This window comes from Elgaria multicarinata, chromosome 5 (genome assembly GCF_023053635.1).
Source record: "Elgaria multicarinata webbii isolate HBS135686 ecotype San Diego chromosome 5, rElgMul1.1.pri, whole genome shotgun sequence".
Classification (NCBI taxonomy): Eukaryota; Metazoa; Chordata; class Lepidosauria; order Squamata; family Anguidae; genus Elgaria; species Elgaria multicarinata.
The window spans coordinates 88,509,611-88,532,704 of record NC_086175.1 but is presented as its reverse complement, the minus strand read 5'-3'; the positions used below and the strand labels follow the sequence as shown (position 1 = coordinate 88,532,704).

The 23,094-nt window shown below is 40.4% G+C and overlaps 1 protein-coding gene across 3 annotated transcripts in view; it reads right to left on the bottom strand.

The window, feature by feature from the left end:
* Window positions 1–663: 663 nt before the first annotated feature.
* The window catches only part of CADM2 (cell adhesion molecule 2), a 527,339-nt gene continuing 504,908 nt past the window's right edge, over window positions 664–23,094 (bottom strand). For all 3 annotated transcript variants that reach the window (XM_063126769.1, XM_063126771.1, XM_063126770.1), the window contains 2 exons: window positions 10,779–10,904; window positions 664–3,134 (listed from right to left, as the gene is read on the bottom strand). In XM_063126769.1, coding sequence (XP_062982839.1) covers window positions 3,016–3,134; window positions 10,779–10,904 — 245 coding nt within the window. In that variant the 3' untranslated portion in view covers window positions 664–3,015. The remainder of the gene's footprint in view (window positions 3,135–10,778; window positions 10,905–23,094) is intronic.

The following is a 23,094-nucleotide window of genomic DNA, read 5'->3' as shown; positions in this document are numbered from 1 at the left end:
TAAGCAAATACTATCTGTATTGGAAACGCTGTAGTACAATATTGCTAGTAATTGTGCTAAATGCCAAACATGGGCGGATTGCAGAAAGATCAAAAGTCCAAGAAAAGTTATAAGTCTGCTTCATTTATGGAATGTATTATTTGTACAGAAACTATGATTATTATTATATTTCAAAAGCCCCCTTTTTTCTCAAAGAAAAAGTTTGAGAACCTCTGATTTAACTGGGTGAATGGAGATGATAGAAAGTGATTATCCATTCACTTAATGCTGCATGGTGTATTTCCACATTACCTTTTGGCCTGTCATAAATTACATCTCAAGGTGCAAGGCAGAAAGTTAAAAAAAAAAAAAAACCCACCAAAAAACAAAACAAAAAAGACCGCTAGTGAGGACACAAGAAAAAGTTAACAGTCCAATTCCTATCTACTATTGCAAAGTTCCAATATTTCCTTATGCTACACTGACAAGACACTTGAAATGGTTACATCTAAAAATGCCCAAATATCTGAAATTTCACTTCATAGTGATGAGCAGGTGGATAATGTACGTAGCATTTTAATATAATTTAAGCAAAATGGAATTTAGAAAGAATGTAGAAATGTGTAAATACAGCATTAATGGAGATGTGAGTTTAGTAAACATAATCCTAATGCAGCAAAGGCATTTGAGCACAGTTAAGTGCTTTGCTGGCCTGAACATTAGTTCCACAAATCAGTTTTTGAAATAGTAGTTACAGCTAACTGCTGTGACTAATACCTTTGCTTCCTAGTAATAGTAAGCTTAATTCCTTTTGCCACTTTTTTAAAAAAACAAATATATTCCTTGAAAGACATGACTATGTTGTAAACCTATACTAGTTTCAATGTGTCTAGTAGCTCCTACCTGATTCTCTCAAACTACCATACTAGATTAGCATATTATTGCATTTTTTTCCACAGATGATTTGGAGTGAACTGTAAAAACAAGCATGCAATCACATCAATGCAGACGTATTTCTTTAAAATGTCATACTGTATATGATTTATTATGTTAACACTCAACCACATCATATTATTTATGTTCTGTATACTTTGAAAAAGTGCTGCTTGATTGATGGACTCTCTCTTTTTTTTTTCTCATAGAAATTAACAAGGTAAATGTTTTTCCAACAAAAACAATTTAAAAACTACTATTGTCCTTAAAAGGTGTATACTCTTCTGATAAATAATCTGACACAACACCTTTGATTTCCATTTACTGCGACACATGATGTCATATTCAAATGCCACCCACCCTCCTCCCCACCCACGCAAAAAATAAATCCCAGGAGATAATCCTTTACAATAGGCCATTATGCTTTTAGACTTCACCAGTAATAGCATCCATATAGAAATATTCCTTTTTTTTAAAAGGTGCAGCACTTAGGAGATGAACGACAGTCTCTACAAATTTAAATTTTTTGACCTGGGACCAGTAAGTAAGAGCTCATTTGATGATTTCTTTTTCTTTTTTCTGAAAGAGGAATAGAGCCAATCATCTTATATTATAACAGATTTAGAATCTTGGCATTCTTTTTTTAAGCTGTCATTTTTGCCCCACATTTTGAGTATTGTCTCAAAGAGAGGTCTTTACTGTGGAGCTAAAAGCATGGCAGATATTCTCTATCATTCACCGTGACATAAGTTTGTACCTCACAAAATGCATAGACAGGAATTTAATATAAAGAATTAGTCCATTTACCGTATACACAAAACATAGAGCTTTTTGTTGTAACACTTCATTGTTTGTGTTTTGGCAAATCCAACATTGATAAGCAGCTCTGGAACTGCCAAATTAATATATTGAAAATTTTAGCAACTTAATCTATAATCATTAATGTGGTTGTAATTTAAAACCTGAGGCTGTGCACTGGTTGTTAGCTTAAAACTACCTTTCCATATAACATTGTGCTTCCATTGTATAACAAAGAAAAATTAACTGGAACTAGAAAAGTTTGCTGCTGAACAGTGCTAGGACATACAGACAAAAAGTACTAATACATGTTATCTACTCAGAATATTAATTTAAGTCATATCTAAAGGGATATAATGGACATTAGAAAATGCTTACTTGTGACTGACTTACCTACAGCCCCAAAAGTTAAATATGTATCAAATAATGTTTAATTGGATTTATTATATGCACTATATACAGATACTAAAATGTCTTGCAGTTGTACCCCATGAACATGCCCGATTTGAGTAGGCAGGTGAGCCCATGTGAAACAAATAAATTAAAATAAGAACAAAAATTACAGATATAGATATGATCCTAAAAGCAGTAAAAGGGCTGGACAAACATTTTCAAAATGGAGCTACATAATCTTTCTCTTCGGAATCTGTATAAACAGACTGCATGATATGGTTACCACCCAGACGTTGCTTTAGTACCAATGTGCCATTAAAATAAAAGTTCTGTTCAAACCCCTTTGCTATAATTTGCAATTATACTAGAATGCTTTCAATTGGTGTTTCCTAGGGCATAATGTTTGAAAACTAGGCTGCTTTTGAATTATAGACATATATAAAACATTCTTTGTAAACCTCTAATCTTACTTGTAATGTTTTGTGTAAGTACATTTGGGTCCTCACCTAAGAGCATTTACTATGAAAATGACCTGGTGCAATACTGGTAAGGACCATGGTAAAAGAAAACAGAAAAATAAAGTCGAGTAACATTTTTTTTTAAATGTAGAAAAACTGAATATGAACTGATGATGATTAAAATTGTTAAGGCTGTATATTCAAGCACTGTATGTTAAGAGAGCAATGGATATGATGATTAGGCAATAAGAAATGTCCTGCATTATGAATGGTACCATAATTAAAGAAAAATGCTGTCCATGGCTGATTGTTGGTCTAAACTGGCTACTGAAAGCAATTGTGTACATTAATAAAGGTAGCAAAAAAGATGGGAGAAATTAATTCTGAAAGATGAGAGCCAGTTTTCTCCAGCAGTCAGCCTGGTGAGTAATACTCAGAGAGCCTAAGTCTGCATCTATATGAAATACTCCTTCTTCTCTTCTGCATTGACTTGGCTGCCTTCTGCATTGATAATGGCTGTATCCGCATCAGGTGCATCTTCAGCTCCTTTAGCTTCATTTGTTAAATATGTTCCTGTGGGAAACGTGATTAGAAGAAAAATGTTAGGGCTTTGGTACTTTTTACTGCTTTTCAAATGCGATTCTCTAGCAGTGGATAAATTGGTCTTAGTGAGTGCAGGGTAAATGTCATACAAAATTGTAGCATGAACTTTTACAATATGTGTGATATTCCAACTTGGAAAAGTAGTAATTGTGATTCATAGCCCTTGTATCATAATATGTACACACCAATAGCACGGAAAGGACCTGTTGCACTTTAAGCTGTCAACAATTCATTAACACAAAGCTTTTGGGGGAAATGCCTTCTAATTTTTGCTGCTTTGTGATATTTTCTTTATTCTTTAATGAATCAAACAGAATATCCTACAATTTCAAAATTAACACTTTTGAAGTGTCATGGCTTTCAGTGGGACAATGTTAATGGTACATAACTTTCCAATTGAAATTAAGAGATTAAAGATGCATAGTACAAGTTGCATCATGTCTTACAATTTCTACACCAAATATACCCACACACTCCATTACAAACCAGAAATAATCCTAAATATTTGTTCCAGGATATCTGCCTGGGTTGCTACTGCAACCTCCTGTTTTGTTTATGTTACACTGGCACAGTAAACTATTGGATCCATGCTGCAACACATTCATGGCCAGTGATGTTGAAACAGCCAATTTTCACTTCCTAGAAAAGTGTGCTTATTTGGGAGCTGGGAATGTGTGTGTTTGTCCTCCCAAAGAAGAGTGGAACACAGGTATCACATTTTGCACGAGATTGCTCAGATGACTTGTAACTTTTCCATGGAAACTTTCTCATTAATATAAACAAAATATTCTCTATTAGCTGAACAAAGAGCCTTTGCAAACCTAGACCAAGAGGTTTACCTTGCCCAATGTTCTGAACATCAGGTGAACTGGGGAATACACTTTAGTGGGCGTTTAGTCTAAATATAAAGAGTTTTCCTAATGATAGGGATTGCAATATCTAACTGCTTAATACATTGTGGAGAATTCTTGGGAGGGGGAAAATGAAAACAGAATAGTAAGAGGCATTTGAAAAGGAAGCCTTAACACCTATATCATAATAAAACCTTAACATGGAGGTGGGGGATGACGACTAGAAATTACAGGTCAGCCACGTGCATTTATGTCTGTGCCTCACACATTTATGTATAAAGCAGGAGCATGTATGTCATTTTATACATGAAAAGAAGCACATGAGAGAAATAAGCTAAATGCTTTATTGTTCTGTGCCCAATTGCTTGAGGCAATTTTCTCCCAGGCCTAATCTACATGTCCAATTTAATGCAGGAAGGAGGGCACATCAGGGTCATTCACACCAGATCACGCTATCACGTATCTGCAGCCTCCCCACAGCTTCCCTCTAGAAAAGGCACATTTTCAGAAAGTCATTTTAGTGAATTGTTTTTCTGAAACATGGCTTCACAGCAGTTCCACTGCAGTGTGCCCTCCCCGCCCCACATTAAATCTTGAGTGTGCCTGTTTCTGTGACCTGGCTGTGACCTGAAAATGGCCTGGCTAAGGGGTGAAGCCACCCCTCCCCGCCAGTCCCACTTTTTGGACAGAGGATTATTCCCACTTAGCACAACTTCACATTCACAAGCTACATAAAGAATCTTTAGCATATTTTTCCCATTGAGAAAACCAGAGTTTTGTCGTTTCAAGCCTTCAGAATAGCATACTTCCTGCTTTACCCCGACTGAGAAACTATAGCATCTTTTACCCCTTGAGAAGATTGGAGCCACTGAGAAAATTGGAGTAGAAACCATTTTCTATTGTTCCCAGCTCCCCAGTATGGCTGCTTTCCCACTCACAGAATGCAACTCCATCCAATCAGTCAAGATACCACAATAGCAGCTTGATAGGATGCAGCCAGTTTTCTCCATTCATAAAAGTGGTTTTAATCTTCAAGCTTTGACAATACCCCAATGGTGGATGAGAGGGGAGAGGCATGGGGTTAAACTATGGGGACTTAATTCAACTCTTCCAGTAGACTTCCCTGAGCAGGGGAGCATGGACAGGGGCAGGGAAAAAGCCTCACTCATTGATGTTCAGTTTTACTCTGTCCACCCAACCCCGAATTATGGGAGTTTCAAACACTGTGTGACCTGTGAAAAGCGGGTTCTTCTTTGTGGTCTCTGTGCATCACATACATGGGCTCTGCGCCTGCGTGAAGATGCTGTTCGGGAAACGTCTAAACCTGAAAAATGCTTTTTTGGCAGGAACCCCTCCCCCACCATTCAACTGCCCATGTCTCAGCGTATTCCCACCTGTCTCCTCAGTTCTCTTTCGACCCCCTTGCTGGACGTGTTGTGGAAACTTTGCTCTTGATGAAGTATTGTTGTTGGACTCTTTGAGTCTAACATCTCTAGTTCCATCCCCCCCACACACACACACCTTTTCTTCATCTTTTAAAAAAATAAAAATGGTTTCCACTACAACTTTTTCCTTCCTTTGTCTTTTCAGGTTTCCTTGAGGTGTGCATGGTCCTCAAGGTCCTATTTAGAAAATGTGTTAAATGTGGCAGCAAATTGCCACCAGCAGAAGGACATTCTCTCTGCTTGATATGTTTAGGAGAGTCACATGTTGTTGAGTTGTGTGCTCATTGCATGAGTTTTTCCAAGCAGACTAGACATAATCATCCTCACAAACTTAAGGCACTGCTTTGGAGGAAGGCTCTTGTAGTGGTGGATGCCGATAAAGTAACAAAAAAGATGGCTTCATCACAGGACCGTATAAGATCTCAACTCTAACCACAGGTTGTGCTGATCTCCTGACTCCCGGCCATTTATTAGCAGCACAAAACATTGCAAAAAAAGTCAAAACAGCCAAAATCTTCCACTTATGATTTTAAAAGCCACAATGTCCAGATACCAGTTTTCTTCTCTGGGAGAATATGGGATCATTATGTGATTATCTCCCAGAGGGAACTCCCAGAGGGAACTGGCTCGGGTTTTCCAGGAAGAAGCCACCAGATTGACCCATCAGCAAATTAACACAATACGCAACCAAGCTGATTGCAACGCAAAGGCCATGGTGGGTGCTGTCACTTTTTGAAGACACGCCTGGTTATGCTCTGCTGGATTGACTCTGGAGACAAGGTCCTGTATTGAGGAAGTATTACCTGGCTTTTGATTGTGAGGGACTTTTTAATGTCAACACCAACGATACTATGGACTCCATACAAAAGGCCAAGGTGACAGTTAGGAAAATGGGGTTGTCACAACAGCAGCAACCTTATCGTATAAACAAAAATGGTGGGTTCAACATCAACCTTTTTACTAGACTTGCCCCTTCACCAAGTCTGGTTAGCATTCCCAGTACCAACAACAGCAACAGCAAAGAAAACAACCTCAGTCGAATTGCTATTGACAGCCCAGGGGAAAATCTGATGCCGCTTCTAAGCGGAGGCTTTGACTACATCTATCATTTCCTTCCGCCACTACCCCAACTACCTGCTTTTGGAAATCTTCTGGTGGTGCACATATGGAATTGGAGGTTGATAATGACAGACTTCTGGTTTCCGCATATTGTCCAGTTTGGCTATACCGTCGGAACAGTTCGAGTAACATCACCATCAGAAATACTCACTCAGGAAACAGACTCCTTGTTGCTGAAGGGTGCCATTCAGGTTGTTCAGCCCCCTCAAACAAATGTTATTTTTTCTCAAGACACTTCAAGGTCCTGAAACAAGATGGACGATGCCACATTGGAGGCATTCAAGAGGCAGCTGGACAACCATCTGCCAGGTATGCTTTAGGGTGGATTCCTGCATTGAGTGGGCGGTTGGACTCGATGGCCTTGTAGGCCTCTTCCAACTCTACTATTCTATAATTCTGATCCAATTCTAGATCTGAGGCAACTGAAAAAGTTCATCAAAACAAAGAAATTCCAGATGATGACTTTGTCCACTTTCATGCCCCTCCTTTGTCAGGGAGTGTGGTTTGCATCAATAGATCTCAAGGCCGCCTACTTCCATATCAGCATAAATCCATCACATCGTTGGTTCCTCAGATTCATCATTGGTGCCGATATGTTCCAGTTTAAAATTCATCTTTTTGGCCTCTCAGTTCGCTATGGTGAACAATGTGGATATTTCTCCAGAGGTCTAGCATATCTTGGGAGTGCATTCCAGATATCATGGTGGGACAGCCTATGCTATCTGTTTCCTCAAATTCTACTGATCCCACGGGTATTACAAAAGATCAAGACAGATCAATTGCATATTCATAACTCCTTGGTGGCCGAGGCAACTTTAGTTTGCCCCCCCTCCTAAAACAAGAAAGGGGCAACTATTTTTGGCTACTGTTATTGATGACTCTCATAACCAAGCAAGGGGGCACTATCTATCACCCAGACCTGAGAACACTACTACTCATGGTGTGGAGGATTTACCTGAATCATTAAATGTTCCCAAGGACCTAAGTTGATCATCAGAGCTTCTCGGAAGACATCAACCAGAAAGGCTTATGCATCGAAGTGGGAAAGTTTTATTAAATTTGCATACCTTCAGAAAATTGAACCATGTGCAGATTCAGTGATCAGTGTATTATCGTTCCTTAATAGACTTTTTCAATGAGGATTGAAGTTGACATCTAGTAAGAGTGTATTTGGAGGCAATCTTGGCTAATCTGCTGCCTATAATGGGTTAATCTGTCTTTACTCACCCGCTAGTACTTCAATTTTTGAAGGGAATAAAACACCTTGCTCCATTATTTAAAAGCATAGTTCCGCAATGGAGTTTGTCAGTAGTCTTGAAAGCTTTACTCTCAAAGCCTTTTGAATTGTTAGGGTTGATTGACCTCAGACTCTTAACTTGGAAGGTAGCCTTTCTGATAGCCATCATGATGGTGAGGAGATCTAGTGAGCTCAGTGCACTCAGAGTTGATCCACCTTTCCTGGTCTTTCATAGGGATCAGGTGGCCCTTCATCCATATGTAAGCATCATTCCGAAAATTGTATCAGACTTCCATGTCAATCAGGACATATCCCTACCTACCTTTTTTTCTTTCCCCATCATCTCCCTTAGGAAAAAACAACAACACTACATACTCCCGATGTTCGTCAAGCATTGGCTTTCTACAAAGGCAGGGCTGCTGTTTTTCATAAGACTCAGCATTTCTTCGTTTGCTATGGGGGACCTAACAAGGGATTGCAAGTCTTCTCACAGAGGTTTGCATCATGGATTGTTCATATCAACTTGCAGGACTTGAGCTGCAAAAGCCAGTAAAGGCACATTCAACAGCTTTTGTGAGGGGTGGTGGTGTCGATTCCAGATTTGTGCCATGCAGCTACGTGGTCAAAACTGTTGACTTTCGTAACTCATTATAGACTTGATACTCGAGCAAGGAGGAATTACAACTTCGGCTGTGCAGTTTTATCGTCAATTCTTTAAGTGGACATCATGTTCACCTACCCTCTACTGGTAAGTTAGCTTGTCAGTCTCCCATGTATGTGATGCACAGAGATCAGGAAGAAGAAATGCAGGTTGTTTACCTTCACTGCAGTACTTTGAGTGGTCGTCTGTGCATTCACCCAAACCACCCACAATCCCCTCTTTGGTGTAGATGTCATTAGGATATCGATATCAAAAGAGACCTTGTCTCCTTGGACTCGAGGCCAGCAAGACAGTCTTGGGAACTGAGGAAACAGGCGGGAATGCAATGGGACATGGACGGTGGGGGAGGGGTTCCTGTCAAAAAAGTGTTCCTCAGCTTTAGAAGTTTCCTGAACAGTGGCTCCATGTAGGCATAGAGCCCATGTGTGTGAATGCACAAATGACCATTTGAAGAACTACAGTTACAGGAAAGCAACCTGCATATTTCAGGTACAGTATACACTTTTCTTGTCAGTGTGCCACTGACTTACCAAAGCCAATTTCATGAAAATCCAGATAATACAAAGAAGTACTTCCCAATCCGTTTTCACGCAGATGACCCCCCAGTTCAGTCCCTATGCTGTGTTGGAATGAAAGCTACTTTAAGCAGAGGTGGGTGACCTGCAGTCTGCCAAATGCTTTGGCCTACAAATCCCATTATCCCTCAACCTTGTTTATGATGGCTTGGGGTGATGGGATTTATAGGCCAAAACACCTGGAAGGCCACAAGTTGTGCACCCTGACTTAAAGCAACAGAGCACAGTGAGGAAAGGGAGCAGAAAGCGGGAAAGAGTTTATTCCCATCACCCTGTATGTTCCTTTTCATGTAATAAGGAGACCCCACACTTCCTACTTTATATGTACAAATAGATGTGGCTGCCTGATTTGTCCCTAAATAATCTGGAATGAGACTCCAAATCTGCATGCCCAATGGCCAGACCTTGATAAAACTACTCACCCTCTGGCAAGTGAATGAAGTGATAACAAGGCTTTTGTTTTTTGTGACAGATTAGCTCAAAATCAGAAAGTTGTGATGTCCGCCCTTCCTTTACCAAGGCTTTCCCCTATTATCCCTTCATGCCTAGGACAATAAGCCCAAAGCATGGGGCATCATGCCAAATCAGCTGTACATACTGACTTTGCTAACTTTCTACCCTGTCACAACTTATGCCAAGTGTCTCGAATTTATCACCATTACTATAATTTCTAGTTTGGGGAAGTGGAAGTGGGTGCTGGCTAGTAAATGCTAATGTATGTGGCCTACATATGCAAAATGGTGGCTGGCACACATGAATTAATCCATGGTGGCTTATCATGATGTGTGAATACTGCTGTGCAGGCTGAACCTATGGACTCAGAAGCACAACTGATTTCAATGGAGCTTACTGCAATTTTCTTTCTTCAATTTAGAAGTAAAAATCTGAGAGAGAACATTAAAGTAGGTATCTTAGAAGCCAATCCACATGTTTCCACATATTGAGGTTGGTACCAGAAAACAATAATGTAAATACTGTTTAATATTTGAGCTTATATAAAACGTGTGTATACAAATAGAATAGTCCTAAACATTTGAAAGGGTTTTTTTTTGGGGGGGGGGCTAAGAAGAGTGTCAACAGCTATGGCATGACCCACAGGTTAAATATTTATGTTGATAAATACATATAACATGGTTGTGTTATCATCGTTGTGGTGGGACAGCTGGCTAATAGAAACAAATAATTGGCTACTAAGACCAGTCATTAATTTGCAGATCGCTGCCACTGGCCATACTGTTTTTACTGGACATATTAAAAACTGTTAGGACTTCAGAATTTAATACTTTTTCAGTCATTTTTTTAAAATGCATTTTTAGACCAACAGTTTATGATTGCCTCTCATGTGTTTATCTATTTTCACACTTTACATAGAAAGTTGCTCTAGCAAACTTGTTAAATTTTTTAAAAAGCATGGGCATCTGCTGCGTGGCACAGTCCAATGTGCCGACTGTCTTTTCACTTGTCAGATTCCCTGAATCATTGACTCCCTCTGTGACCTTGGGCAAATTGCTAGACATTATTTTGCCACAGTTAATCCAACTGTAAAATTGGGTAAAAATCAGAACCTCACTTTACAAAACAAACAAATAAACAAAAAACACCCTAGTGCTGCTGCATCTTAGCTGAGTTTTCCTGGGGCCAAGAAAAGAGGGGGTGGGGTGGGAAATGGTTACACTAGGAAATATTGCTACAAAAGGTGACTGCACTTTGATTAAATCTAGCCTACCTTTATGTCTTGCCAGATATCGACCAAGCAGAATTATAGAACATAGCGTGACAAAGACAACTACAGCCACTACCCCTCCTATAAGGGCATGGTCCGGTCCAGTCTGTTCAGCCAAAGCATTGGGGTCTAGGGGAAAAAAATGACAATACAATAGATTATTCTGATCCACTACGAAATGACACAAATAAGCAGATGATGAAGTTTAAAACACTTGGATTTTTTTAATTGATTTTTTGGGTGCGTGGGGTTGGGGAAAATAAAGCCTTTTTAAAATATTCGGAGGAGTTATTCCCCCATTCCATTCCCAACTATCTTATCAGTACTACAGCACTGTTTATATCCCCAGACTGTTAAAGCCCTGAAGACGTCACAGTATGGAAGTGGGGGCCAGAAATATCTCTAGCAGTAGTTATTAAATGGGAAGCATTCCTGGTTTTGTCCTCATCACTTTACAACTGAAAATCTGGCCGTGGCTATTTATAGAAGCAAAAACAAGGAATTGAGAATTGGGGATCGGATAGAATCAGCAGAATAGTGTCTGCATAATACATAATTTATAGGGCTAAATCTCAGTAGGGATCCCTTATATATTCTCCTTTTGTCATCCCTATCCTTTTGCACTAGGAAAAAAAAAGAGGAGAGAGTGAGAGATAAAGTCTGGTGGAGCAAGTTCTTCTGCAGATGGCTGAGTCTGCATGAGTTCCGTCAGATAAATGTAAATGCATTCTTAAAGAACATCATTCATTCTCAAGTGTGAGTTTGTGAATTGAAAGCAGTTATCTGATTAATTCTGAAGTGAGTAAATTCAAATGGTTTAATAATCTATTAGGTCTTTTGTTTTATGTACTGTGCTCCGAACATTAGGAACACCACAGGATTTAAACTTGTCACATTGGCCATTTATCTTTCAGGAGCCTTTTTCCATGCAGAAAAGGTCAGCCCAAAAACCAGCTCCATGTTGGGATCACCAGCTCCTTAGACCCTAAGGCTTAGAGGTTCTGATCAATGATCTGGTAACCTTCAAGTGTCAGTTCATCAAAATAAGTATAAGGACGTGATAAAGATGATGCTAGAAATTATTTCTTTTTAATACGAAAAATGCCTCAGCTACAAAGAACCTGCAACTCTGCCAAGATTAAATGCGTTGTTATTAACATGCTCACACTGACCTGCAGATCACCACCATGGTTTGTTTAAGCTGTGGTGCCAATTGCCTAATTACCTGCCCTGGCCTGCTGTGGTTATTTGAGGATTGTTTCTCTCTAAAACAAGCCATGCTGCCTGGGTTTGGACACCATGCCTAGCTGCATCTGGATGGGTAATTAGGCAAATGGTGTCTCATATGTACAGCTTAACAAGCCACTTGTGCCACAGCTTAACAAGCAACTGTGGCTTGTTTAAGCCATAGTGAGCGTGAAAACATGGCCAATGTGTAATAGGTTCACATGCAGTGAGCTACGGACATTTCTTATTTAGGAGATCTTCACTATTTGTGTTCTGTACCAAAGGAATAATGGATAACACATAATAGAAGACAAATCTGCAGTGAAAAGGAGAGACTTTTTTTGGGTTTTTTGGCATTAATTTCTTTAAAAAACACCCCCACTAAAACACCCCCACCCTCTTTTCTGAAAGTACTAGGGGGCAGGGGAAACACCAAAATGAAGGAAAGACACATTCTCTCTCTCTCTCTCTCCCTCTCTGAGATGGTGCCTTCCTAGAGCTGTGCATCTCCACAGCAGATATGGTGGTAGGATGTTTAACTAAATCCTGATCACAGGGGTTACATAGCTGCTCATCAAGTGAGAGACTTTCAATATATTATTTGTCAATCTATAATTATACCTATATTTTTAATTGTTCTTTGCACTTTGCCTTATATTGCCACCATATCCTCAAAATATCTAGCATTATCCAGTTTCACACAAAGAATATATAAAATTGTACACATTGGCCTGATTCACTGCAAACTAACATGCTTGTGTAATATGTACATGGACATAGGCTCCACTGCATTCAGTGGTATTTACTCCTATGTAAGTGCATATAAGATTGCAGTCTCAGTATGGTAACACATTTTTATATACACGCTAAAAATGAATGTTAAAGGATTTCAGATTACAAGTCTGTTATACATATTTTTAAGTATCCAGTGAATTTAATAAAGCTTATGCACATGTATCATAGAATCACAGAATTTGTCAGACCAACATTGTTACATCTGAGCCATGCCACTGGTATAGAGTCTTTATTTTTGATCAAGCTAAATAAAGATACCAAGTTTAATCTGTTTAGTTTGCAGAAACATAGCTAGAATTGAGCTAGAGAATCACTGCACTTATAGTTAAGAAGCTGGTAGGTATAAAAGACTGGCAAAATGCTTCTCATGGGATGGCCAAAGGTAAGTAATGATAGGAATAAGCAAGGGGTGGAGGCCACATCTTTCCACATAATTGTGGCAAAAGGCATCAGAAGTGGTGCTTCATCTTATATGCTACTGATAGCATAATGTGGCGGTGGAGTGAATGGAATCTTCTCTACATTCCCTACCTCTGATTCTCCCATCCTACAATGCTACTATTAGAGCTGAGAGGGAGCCACAAGGTGGTAGAACCAATTAGCTTTCCCCCCTTCCAAATTACACCACATCAACAATGGGTTTCAGCGGAGAAGAGAGTTCTCTTTGGGCCTGTATCAGCAGCCTGTAGGTTGAACTTCTTTCGGCCTAAGGGCTGAATTCAATTTCAGAAAAACTCTTGGGGGGTGGGGATATTTCAGTGGTTGGTGGGCCAAAGGCAAAAGGGGAAATTTATTTTAGCTTAAACATTTCACCTTAAAGGTCTTACTGTCAGTAACTAGGCCTTGGGAGAGGCATTTCCACTGTTTAGAATGGGGAGGAAAACTGCAAAAGCTGAGAAACAACCAAATCTTCAGCAGTCGGGGGAAGGGAGTGGGGCCATCTGGCGAACCCCAGAGAGCCAAATTGAGAGCCCAGACAGGCTGGATTTGGCCTGCGGACCTGAAATTCAACATCCCTATCCACAAACAGGATATTTCATGCTTCATCATAGACATTGCCCTTCACTTGGTACAGTCAAGAAGACTGTGTGGGAGTCCCCTAGGAATTTGGCAAATTCTGTCTTAGTTGGGTCTGTGGTTCTTATGATGCCCATCTCAGACAATGTTGTCTCCCCTGCACTTCTGAGATTCTTATCTCTTTTGCTCATGGCTGGACAGGTTCCCTCCTCTCCGTTTTGTTGTCCTACTTGGCCCAGTCTACAACAAGAGGTCCTGGCATTCCCATCAACACCACCAGCAGGTGGTCTTGGTAGTGAGATGCGGTTTTCCCATCCAAAGACAACCCAACTGTATCTGTGTCACTGCAGATGTGAGGCATGTCTGGGGCTTGAGCACAGCTCTACGTGCAAGTAATTCAATTGCTGTCAGCAAGAGGGGAAGTAGACCCTGCCTCACACCCAATGCAAACATTGCTTTTCTTTTTAAGTCGAGAGCAAGCACAGCCCGCCCACCCTGATCCAGATTGGGAACCTAGCATGGGGAGTAGAGAGACTTAAACCCTTTCTTCCCATGCCTGCAATTTATATTGCTAAATAGTGGTCCATTAAAGCAAATGTCTTTAAATAATCTGTGCATTGGCCCTCATTGTCTGATGCTTAAGCAATCTTCTGAATAACTTCTCAGCAGGAGCATGGATGATAATCCTCTTTGCATACTGGAATAGAAGCAACTTGGGCTGCAAACACATTCTTCTTGCTCAAAGGTAGGCCAGCAAAGCTGCTCCTCTCCTCCTCTCCCTCCCTGTCTCACACACCCACACCTGCCCACAGAGAAGGCACACACAAGCAAGTCATTAGTTGAGGCAGGTTGGTCTAGCCCCCTGGGCACATTAATGTTCTCGATATGCATATCAGAGATTCAATATGACCAAGATACAGAAGTTCCCATCTTTCCTTTAGATATACGAGAAGACATAATAAACATAAACATATATAATGCAGGGGTTTTAAAATTGAAGATTCCAGCTGCACAACTATTTAATATGTTTTCAGTAAGACAAATAAGTTACTCTCAGAAACGTGCACTGATGGTCTAGTATATTGAGGTTTTGTCATCTCAAGGAGAAAAAACATCTTTACATAAAATATGACAAACCAGGAAGCTCTCTTTAATGTTAAAGCATTAAATATAAAAAGACATATATTATACATGCAGAGCAATACACTATCTTGCTGCAGTTTCCCGACAGAAGCATAATCCCTTGAGCGAATTACAGTACTGAATTTACTTTCAGCTATCTATTATCTTATATAATTACAGTTTCTGGCTAAATGCTTCAGGAAGTGTTACTGAAAATCAAGGGTAGGTTTTCATTTTAACAAACACAGGCTTTTTCAAAACGACATTAATATCTAGAGGAAATATGCACCAAAGTGGGTGGCACATAATAAGGAAAGGGATATACTAAGCTAAGAACATAGAACAAGACCAGTAGTTTTTCAGGAGAGGCTCCAAAGGGAGTGGAAAATTTGTTTGAATGTTGTATGGGGGTGGAAGGGGAGAAAGGAAGAATGCATCTCCGTTGCCAAGGCAATGAGACTGTGTCCCCCACTTTCCCTTAGAATGATGGCAATCAGCATCTGCATTGAAAAGAATAATATTTTTTTCAAACAATTTATTTTATGCATTCATATGCATATGTAAATAGTTTGGTTTTTTTAATGACAGCCTCTCTAATGCAACATTGATTCCTTTCATTCCAAATCTGGGGAAGAGAAGCATTGAAAGAAAGCAATATGAATTATTTTTTAGCGGGGAAGGGGTTCCGGTGTGTGTGTGTGTGCATTTGTGTGCATACATTGCTCTGAGTGAAACATTCACAACCCCAGCTCATGACTCAAAACAAGTTTGAAAAAGTTGTGAAAAATGGGTCTGACAAGAATGCTTTCATTTTGGCCTTAAAACACATACTGGAAGCACTTGAAAGGCCAGTTCAATGCATGCAACACCACCAAAAGAAATAAACTGATTTTTAATTTCAATATATATAAAATAGGTCATGTTCACTATATCTCAGTCTTCTTGAAATGTTCATGGTTTATCTACTAGTATGTTTAGATTGCAGGCTCAGTAACTGAAAAATTCAGTTCCTCTCTTAAAAATGTTTCTAAGTGTTTCTCTGAAAGGCAGAAAAGCAAAGGTTTTTTAGAAGGCTCCCGAAAGAGTATATTATGAAGTTTCTGACCATTATTTACTGTATAACAGCTTCTGTATATTGTATAATCATAGTGGTGTGTGATGAGGGAGAGGAACACAACTAACAGTGCAGTCCTACACATGTCTACTCAGAATGAAGCCACACTGAGTTCCGTGGAGTATAGGATTGCAGCCTTAGAGGCTAATCTGTCCTCCCTGTCTTAATACAAGAACAAAGGGCTATAGATCATTCTCAAGAACACTTGAATGTATATTCTCTGCCTGACTTATCTATGATGTCCTCTTATTAAAATGTTTGCTGATATATAGTGGCTTTGTGGTTCTTTGATTCAGGCATAGAAGAACAGAAAAGGAAACAGTCCTCCATGTTAAATTCAAATCTGGCTGATAACAGAGCACAATCTCCATGCAGCTTCCAATCAGCTCCTTTTTAGGAGTAGGCTTTTCCAGTGAAAGACGTTTATGATTGTGAAGACGTTTTGCTCAGTGGCTGAATGAGCAGGTCCTGATGCCTGGTCCCTTCAAAATGTGCCCTCAGCAGCATAACCATCACTATAGGCAAAGGAATATTTCCAGTGATTTGGATCCATATTTTTTTTTATGATCTGCATGCCCCATGGGTAAATAAGAAATTTAAACTACTACTGAAAAAAACAAATTTACCTAACAATTTATCCTTTTATGTTTTCAGATTTATATCCTGCTCAGTTCCAAGAGCTGGAAGCCTTTTTTGTGTACAATAACAACAAAATGAAATAAGTAAGTATCCAGGAAGAGACCATAAGTCAGTGATGGAGCACATGCTTTGCATGCATAAGGACCCAGGTTCGATTTCTGGTACCTTCACTTGGAAAAGGATTAGAGAGCAGGTGATCAAAGAACCCTGCCTGAAACCCTAGAGAGCTACTGTCAGTCGAAGTAGACAAAAGTCCTAACCCTAACCCTAACCCTAACCCTCAACTAGAAAAGGATTAGAGAGCAGGTGATCAAAGAACCCTGCCTGAAAACCTAGAGAGCTACTGTCAGTCGAAGTAGACAAAAGTCCTGTTCACACATTACTCATATAAATTGGCTATCCAGGGTGAAAGAGGCAGTGGGGCTGCATGTTTTCTCACCTCCAAAGCCGTGCCACTACTTCCACCCATGCCGTCACTGTCTTCAGCATAATGTCTGCAGCAGGGAGCAGGGTTCTAAATCACACAAAAGCCTTACAGAGTACAAGGTGATGGCTGGGGTGAGAAGAGGGACCCAACTTTGGGGGCAGGGCTCAATGCGCACCCCCGCTGACCCTTTCACCACACAGAGACCCTATTCACACATGTAACATGTAAAAAGGCCTAATAGATAGGCAAAGAGTCTGACCTGGTATTGAGATAGTGTTGCTTCTTGTAGGTTGAGTGTTTCCTATGGCAGAAGGACAAGGGTGGACGTGGAAAGATAGCAGCAATAGGGCAATTATAGAAAGGTGTGTCCGGAAAAGCTGTCTCAGCCGAGCTGAGGATGGCTGAACACTGCACAACACTGGAGCAACCCTTGAATGGAACTGCTGCCTATGTAGTGAAATGACAGCACAACTGTAGTTGCAGGAGCCTTCAATAGAGAACCTACCTCACAACTATCAATGCTTGCAGGGTGAATAGCAACTTCTTGCTGTAACTTCAGGAGTGTATCTTCACTCGTTGGCTATGCCTTTCTCCATGGGTACTTCAATGGGAAGGGCTATAATAAAACCCTTCCCATTTAACTTAAATGCCAGTGTTTTGTGATATGTTCCTTTACAAATGGTGTGGTTTGTTTAGTCTTTGCTATTAGGAGTGGGGCAATTATTTATTATAAGCATCTGATTGCTCAACTCCTCTTTCTTCAACTCCCATTAGGGTTGTCTGTTGCTGGGAAATGTTGCTCAACTTGCATTTGTCAGCTGAGTAGTGTGATAGTTCCCAAAACTTGGGACTTTTTGCACAAAATGGTGACGGGAGGTGGTAGCAAGAGTCCCTGCCAGTGCCACTCACTGCCACCACCACCGCTGCTGTGCACAAACCCTTCATGCTCTCCTTGCTGACAACCTGATAAATAAAAGGGTCAGCCCACTCTCTGTGAAGGAGAAACTAAAATTTGTGTCTCACCAGTGGAATCTGCAACACAATGCTACAGTGACTGGGTTTGCATGATCACCACAGACCACCATGGATTATTTAAGCCATGGTGGGTTGTAACATCTGCTGGCAGCCATTTTGAATATTCAGCCCCTGGCAAGGGGTTGCCATGGTTTGTCATGTCATCTGAAACTGGGTGGTAGGGGTTGTATGAGAGGTAAAGAGCCCTCAAATAACCCATGGTCTATTGTAGAGTTATCTGAGTATTGTTTAAACCTCAAACAACCTCACCTGCCTGCATTCAGGTGACACAATAAACCATGGCAAAAACCCTGTTGGGGACTGAATATTCACAAAGGCCACTGGCACACACCACAACCCACTACGGTTTTTTTGTTTTTGTTTTTTAAGCCATGGTGGACTGTGGTGATCATGTGAACCAGACCAGTGTATCCTCCCCTCTTAGCAGGAATGCTGCTGTTCAGATTTCCGGCCAGCTTCGCCCTCCTCTGGGATGATATAAACTGCAAGGGCTGAAATGCCATTCCATACACTCACAGTTTTCTGGGGGATTTCTTAACTGATGCTCAACAATCCATGGCCTTTAATTGTCCTCAGACCTCACTTGGGGAAGGGGGGCTGCCCTTTTAAAAAAAACAGTGTGTGTGTGTGTGTGTGTGTGTGTGTGTGTGTGTGTGTGTGTTGTTTTTCCTACTTCTGTAAACCTTATGATTCCCCAGAGCATGCTGATACCTCCCTTTTTTCTGTAAATGATCCCATTTTGGCTCCAATCCTGTTGTTACTTGTGTTCAGTATTATAGGGAGTGATACACATTACTATTGTTATTGGGGGGGTTGCTGTATGGACTCCTTTAACTTTCTTTCAGTGTCACAAAAATGCCTTAAATTTGGGTTAAAAGGTTCTCTCAAAAAGCTTTCAAACAAATGTTCTTTTCTTTTTTGTTTTAATTCAGAGCATAGCATAGCATTTCTATTTTAGAGTATATGGAGTAATTTTAGAGTTATTTTTAAGATCTAATTTTACACATTAAGATATCTATTTTAATCTTTTAATGTGGTCAACTCATTGCCTGGGCTTTTAAAAAAAATAATCAGATGAAAATATATTTCTGTAGTAAAATTATCTTGCTGGCATCCTGTTTTCTTCTGTACATTATGACAGTCATTTAAAGTGTAATGCACACAGATTGCATCCTGTATTATTCTTTATAATCCTCAGTGTACTTGTCTGCTCACAAGTCTTATTGCCATCTTTCCGTTTCACAGGCAGGCAAGCAGGCAGTTGTGATATCAACAAAATAATTATCAATTGTTGATTTTTTAAAAAAGACATAGGTAAGGGTATACACATAGCAGAGATATGAAATAACCAGAAAGAGGAAACCAAACTGATGAAGAGAGCTTGCACAGTGCAGGAACAAAAACACCTTTTCTCCAAACTGCAGTGACACATGTCTGGGGGCTCGAACTATACATTATTTAAATACTGCATGCAGTTGCACCACTATATTTCTTTACTAAGAAGTAAATGTGCAGGCCCCCAATATGGATCAGAGCAACCACATGCAAGGAGAAGTTAAACAATCCCTCTAGCCATTCCCCCCCCCCAAAAAAAACAACGAAGTTAGAGGCACCAGCTGCTGCTGTTTAAAATGAACTCTTTCGATTGGGGCAACAAAATCCCAAATGGAAAGGATATGATAAATGATTTCAGAAAACCAGTACATTTTAATGGAGTTTTTGTCTTCTTTCAAGTACTATGATATTGAATTATTTTTAATGTTATGTCTATGTTTTAACATAGCACTTTACTTTTACGGCTAATTTGAAAACAATTTGTAGTGTCATCATTTAATTACAGCAGATTTGAAGGAATTTCATGTCTTAACCAAATTCCCATAATTTTTCTTTCTTTCTTGTCTTAAAAGTAAAATACTACCCAGTATTAGAAGAGTGCTGTATACTTTCTTAATAATGTTGATTGAGGTTATGAGCCTGCCAAGACTGAGGCTGATCTTTGGTTTTCTAAAGGCTTTTATAAGCAAAATAAAAAGCTGGGCAGTTCTTGGTTCAGGGCATTTCCTTACCCCTGACTGTGTTTTGCTTCCTGGCAGGACTAATAGTCCTTGTGTCAACAGACTGCTGAAAAAAATGTATCAGAATTCTGCCTTACCAGGTTGCACCTAAACCAGGATGGCACTGATAGATTCATTCCCTGGTTTCTCTGGAGACAGCAATAAGGACTTGAATCAAAAGGTCCGGTGTAATTATTATGTATATTTCAGATTAAATAAATGTGATAAAAGCTTCCATCTGGCTGTTGATCAAACAGGCAAAGGGAAGCTGATTTTCAATGACATATTACAATATGTCGCTCTTAACAGTCTCTAATGTCATCCTGTAAATGACTTACATTTAGGATTGGTTGGCTAAGGCAAGCAGACATATTATTCACTTCCTAAACGCTGCCCACTGGGAGAAAGTGAGATGTGGTCTAATCTTAAAGTTGTTAGGAAAGGCATTACCAAACAATGGAACTATTTTATTTTACTAAATAACCATTCTGCTGAAGGTATTTGAAATATAGAAGCTCACTTGTTTAGCAAGCTGTACTATAAATGATAAAGGGTTGGTACTGAAATTAAAATAAAGACTGACCACTCAGAAAGCTAATTATTTTGTAACATGTTTGCACAAAATGAATGGCTGATAATGCAAACATAGGGGCCTGCTCAGACAATACACTAAGCCATGGTTAGGCAGCTAACACTTTTGCAGCAAGTGGTTAAACTGTGATTATGTAGCTACCATGTTTAGAAAAAATGCCATTCACATGACATGCTAAGCCATCATGGTTAGCTCAAAACACCTAACCATCATGGCTTAGTGTGTTGTCTGAACAGGGCCATCTTCACAAAAATATTATAAGGTAATAATATATTCTGTAGTAAGAAATGTTCTGTAAGTTCAGGATTTAACCCAAGAACTAGGATACAGTGACAGGGCATATGAAGGGATAATATGGAAGAATCTCTGAATATTGTAGCATATTTCTTTAGAAGGAATAGCTTTGCACCTGATGTCTTGTTTTCAGTTTTAGATACCTGAATCCATGTATACGTTAGCAGTGATTCATTTCTAAAACAAGAGGTTCTGAGACTCAAGCTTGTCTGAAAGCATACCCTCTGCCTTAAAATAGTCATACCATTACATTCTGTCAATTGTGAAGGTCATATGTGTGTATAATTCAATGTATTTTCCATTAAAAATCATGGGGGCAGGGACTCAATCTTTTCCAAATCACATCTATGTATTTCTCCACCGTACCTCCCAAAAGTATCAAATGTAAACTCACCCCCTCCGCAATTTTCAGAACTAGAGAAGGGGACTGCAAAGGTATTGAGGCACATTTGGCTCCGCACAAGATTAAGTGGAGAAATACTAAAGTGAGGACAGCTTTGGGGCCCTCATACTTGATCCCACTATTCAACAACATATGAGCCTTTGTGTTGTCAATTATATAAATGATTTTATTTTACAGTTCCCCCCCCCCATATCCAGCACATTATTGGGCAAAAGCCGTACAGCATGGAAATTGCAAATTCAGAATTCCGACTACCAAAGAGTGTGCTGTTATAAAGGAGCCACTGGTTGCATTCATATGGGGCCTTGCTAGACGTGCCAGGATAAGCCGGCAGGGAGGCAGGGTGACGGCAGGGAGGCAGGGTGACAGCACGCTAACTTTAGAGCACGCTGCCCCGCCTCCTAGACAGTCGACGCGCAGGGACTACAGAAGCCCTGCAGCGTCGGCCATTTTTTTTTATTTTGTTAAAGGGGCCACGTAAGCCCCTAAGACTCCGGAGAAGGTAAGAGCTTTTTTAAAAAAAACTAAGCCCCCCACCCTTTTTTAAATTAAGCCCCCTGCCCCCTGCCCACTCTTTCCCCTCCCTCCCTCCCCATCTCCTGTGCCACCCTGCGCCCCGCCCTCCCCGTCTCCCGTGTCGCCCTGTACCATCCCCCTCTCCTCCCCCCCATGTCCCCCCCCGGCCAGATGGGCACAGCGCTGAGTGCTGTGCCCAGTCCGTGGCTTTTCCCAGCTACTCGCGAGTAGCCACAAAAAGCCACGAAAGTCGCTAGACGTTCCGCAGCCCCGGCCTCAGGCCGGGGCTGCGGAAAAGGAGCGCCATAAGCGACTTCGCATATGGAGCGTTAAGGGAGGCTTTAGTGCAGCCTGGGGCCGGATTCCCCTGTGCGTCATGTGGACGCACAGCAGGGAAACCGGGCCTCAAAGCACGCTAACGCCTCGTCTAGCAAGGACCTTGGTTAAACTATGGTTTATCAGTATGCAAATGAGCCTCAGTCTTATGCACTTCTCCTTTCACTTTCCTCCTCCAGTGTAGCCATGAAAAGATCATACAACAATAAACAACAGTTAAAGTTGGCTACGATTATTGAAACAAGCGAACTTTATAAACCATAGGTTGAGTCTGGTTTGTTTCAGTAAACCATAGTTAAGACTTACCACAGTTGTGTCCAGGCATAAAGCTAAACTGGCCCCATTTAAAAGACACCTTAAACCATGGCTTTAACAACAGTGGTTAAGCCAGAAAGCTGGGCCGTGTTCAAAAAACACCTTAAACCATGTCTTTAACCATGACGACAAGGCAAAAAGCCTTGTTCACCATGGTTAAAGCCATGGTTTAAGGTGTCTTCTGAATGGGGCCACTGTGATTAGGTAAAATGGAAGGGAAATTTCTGAGCGACACTTTGTAGCTTCAGCCTGCGCCAAAAGAAAAGAAGAATGGGAGGCACTGGCAGGAGGAGGTTCATTCATGTAATGCTAAACCATTGTTTATTATTATATCTAAATGCAGCCACTGAATCAACAAGACATACTAAGGAGCACTTCAGATTATATAAAACTGATATAGCCCTCTGCAAACTAATAGAGAAACAATGCTAAA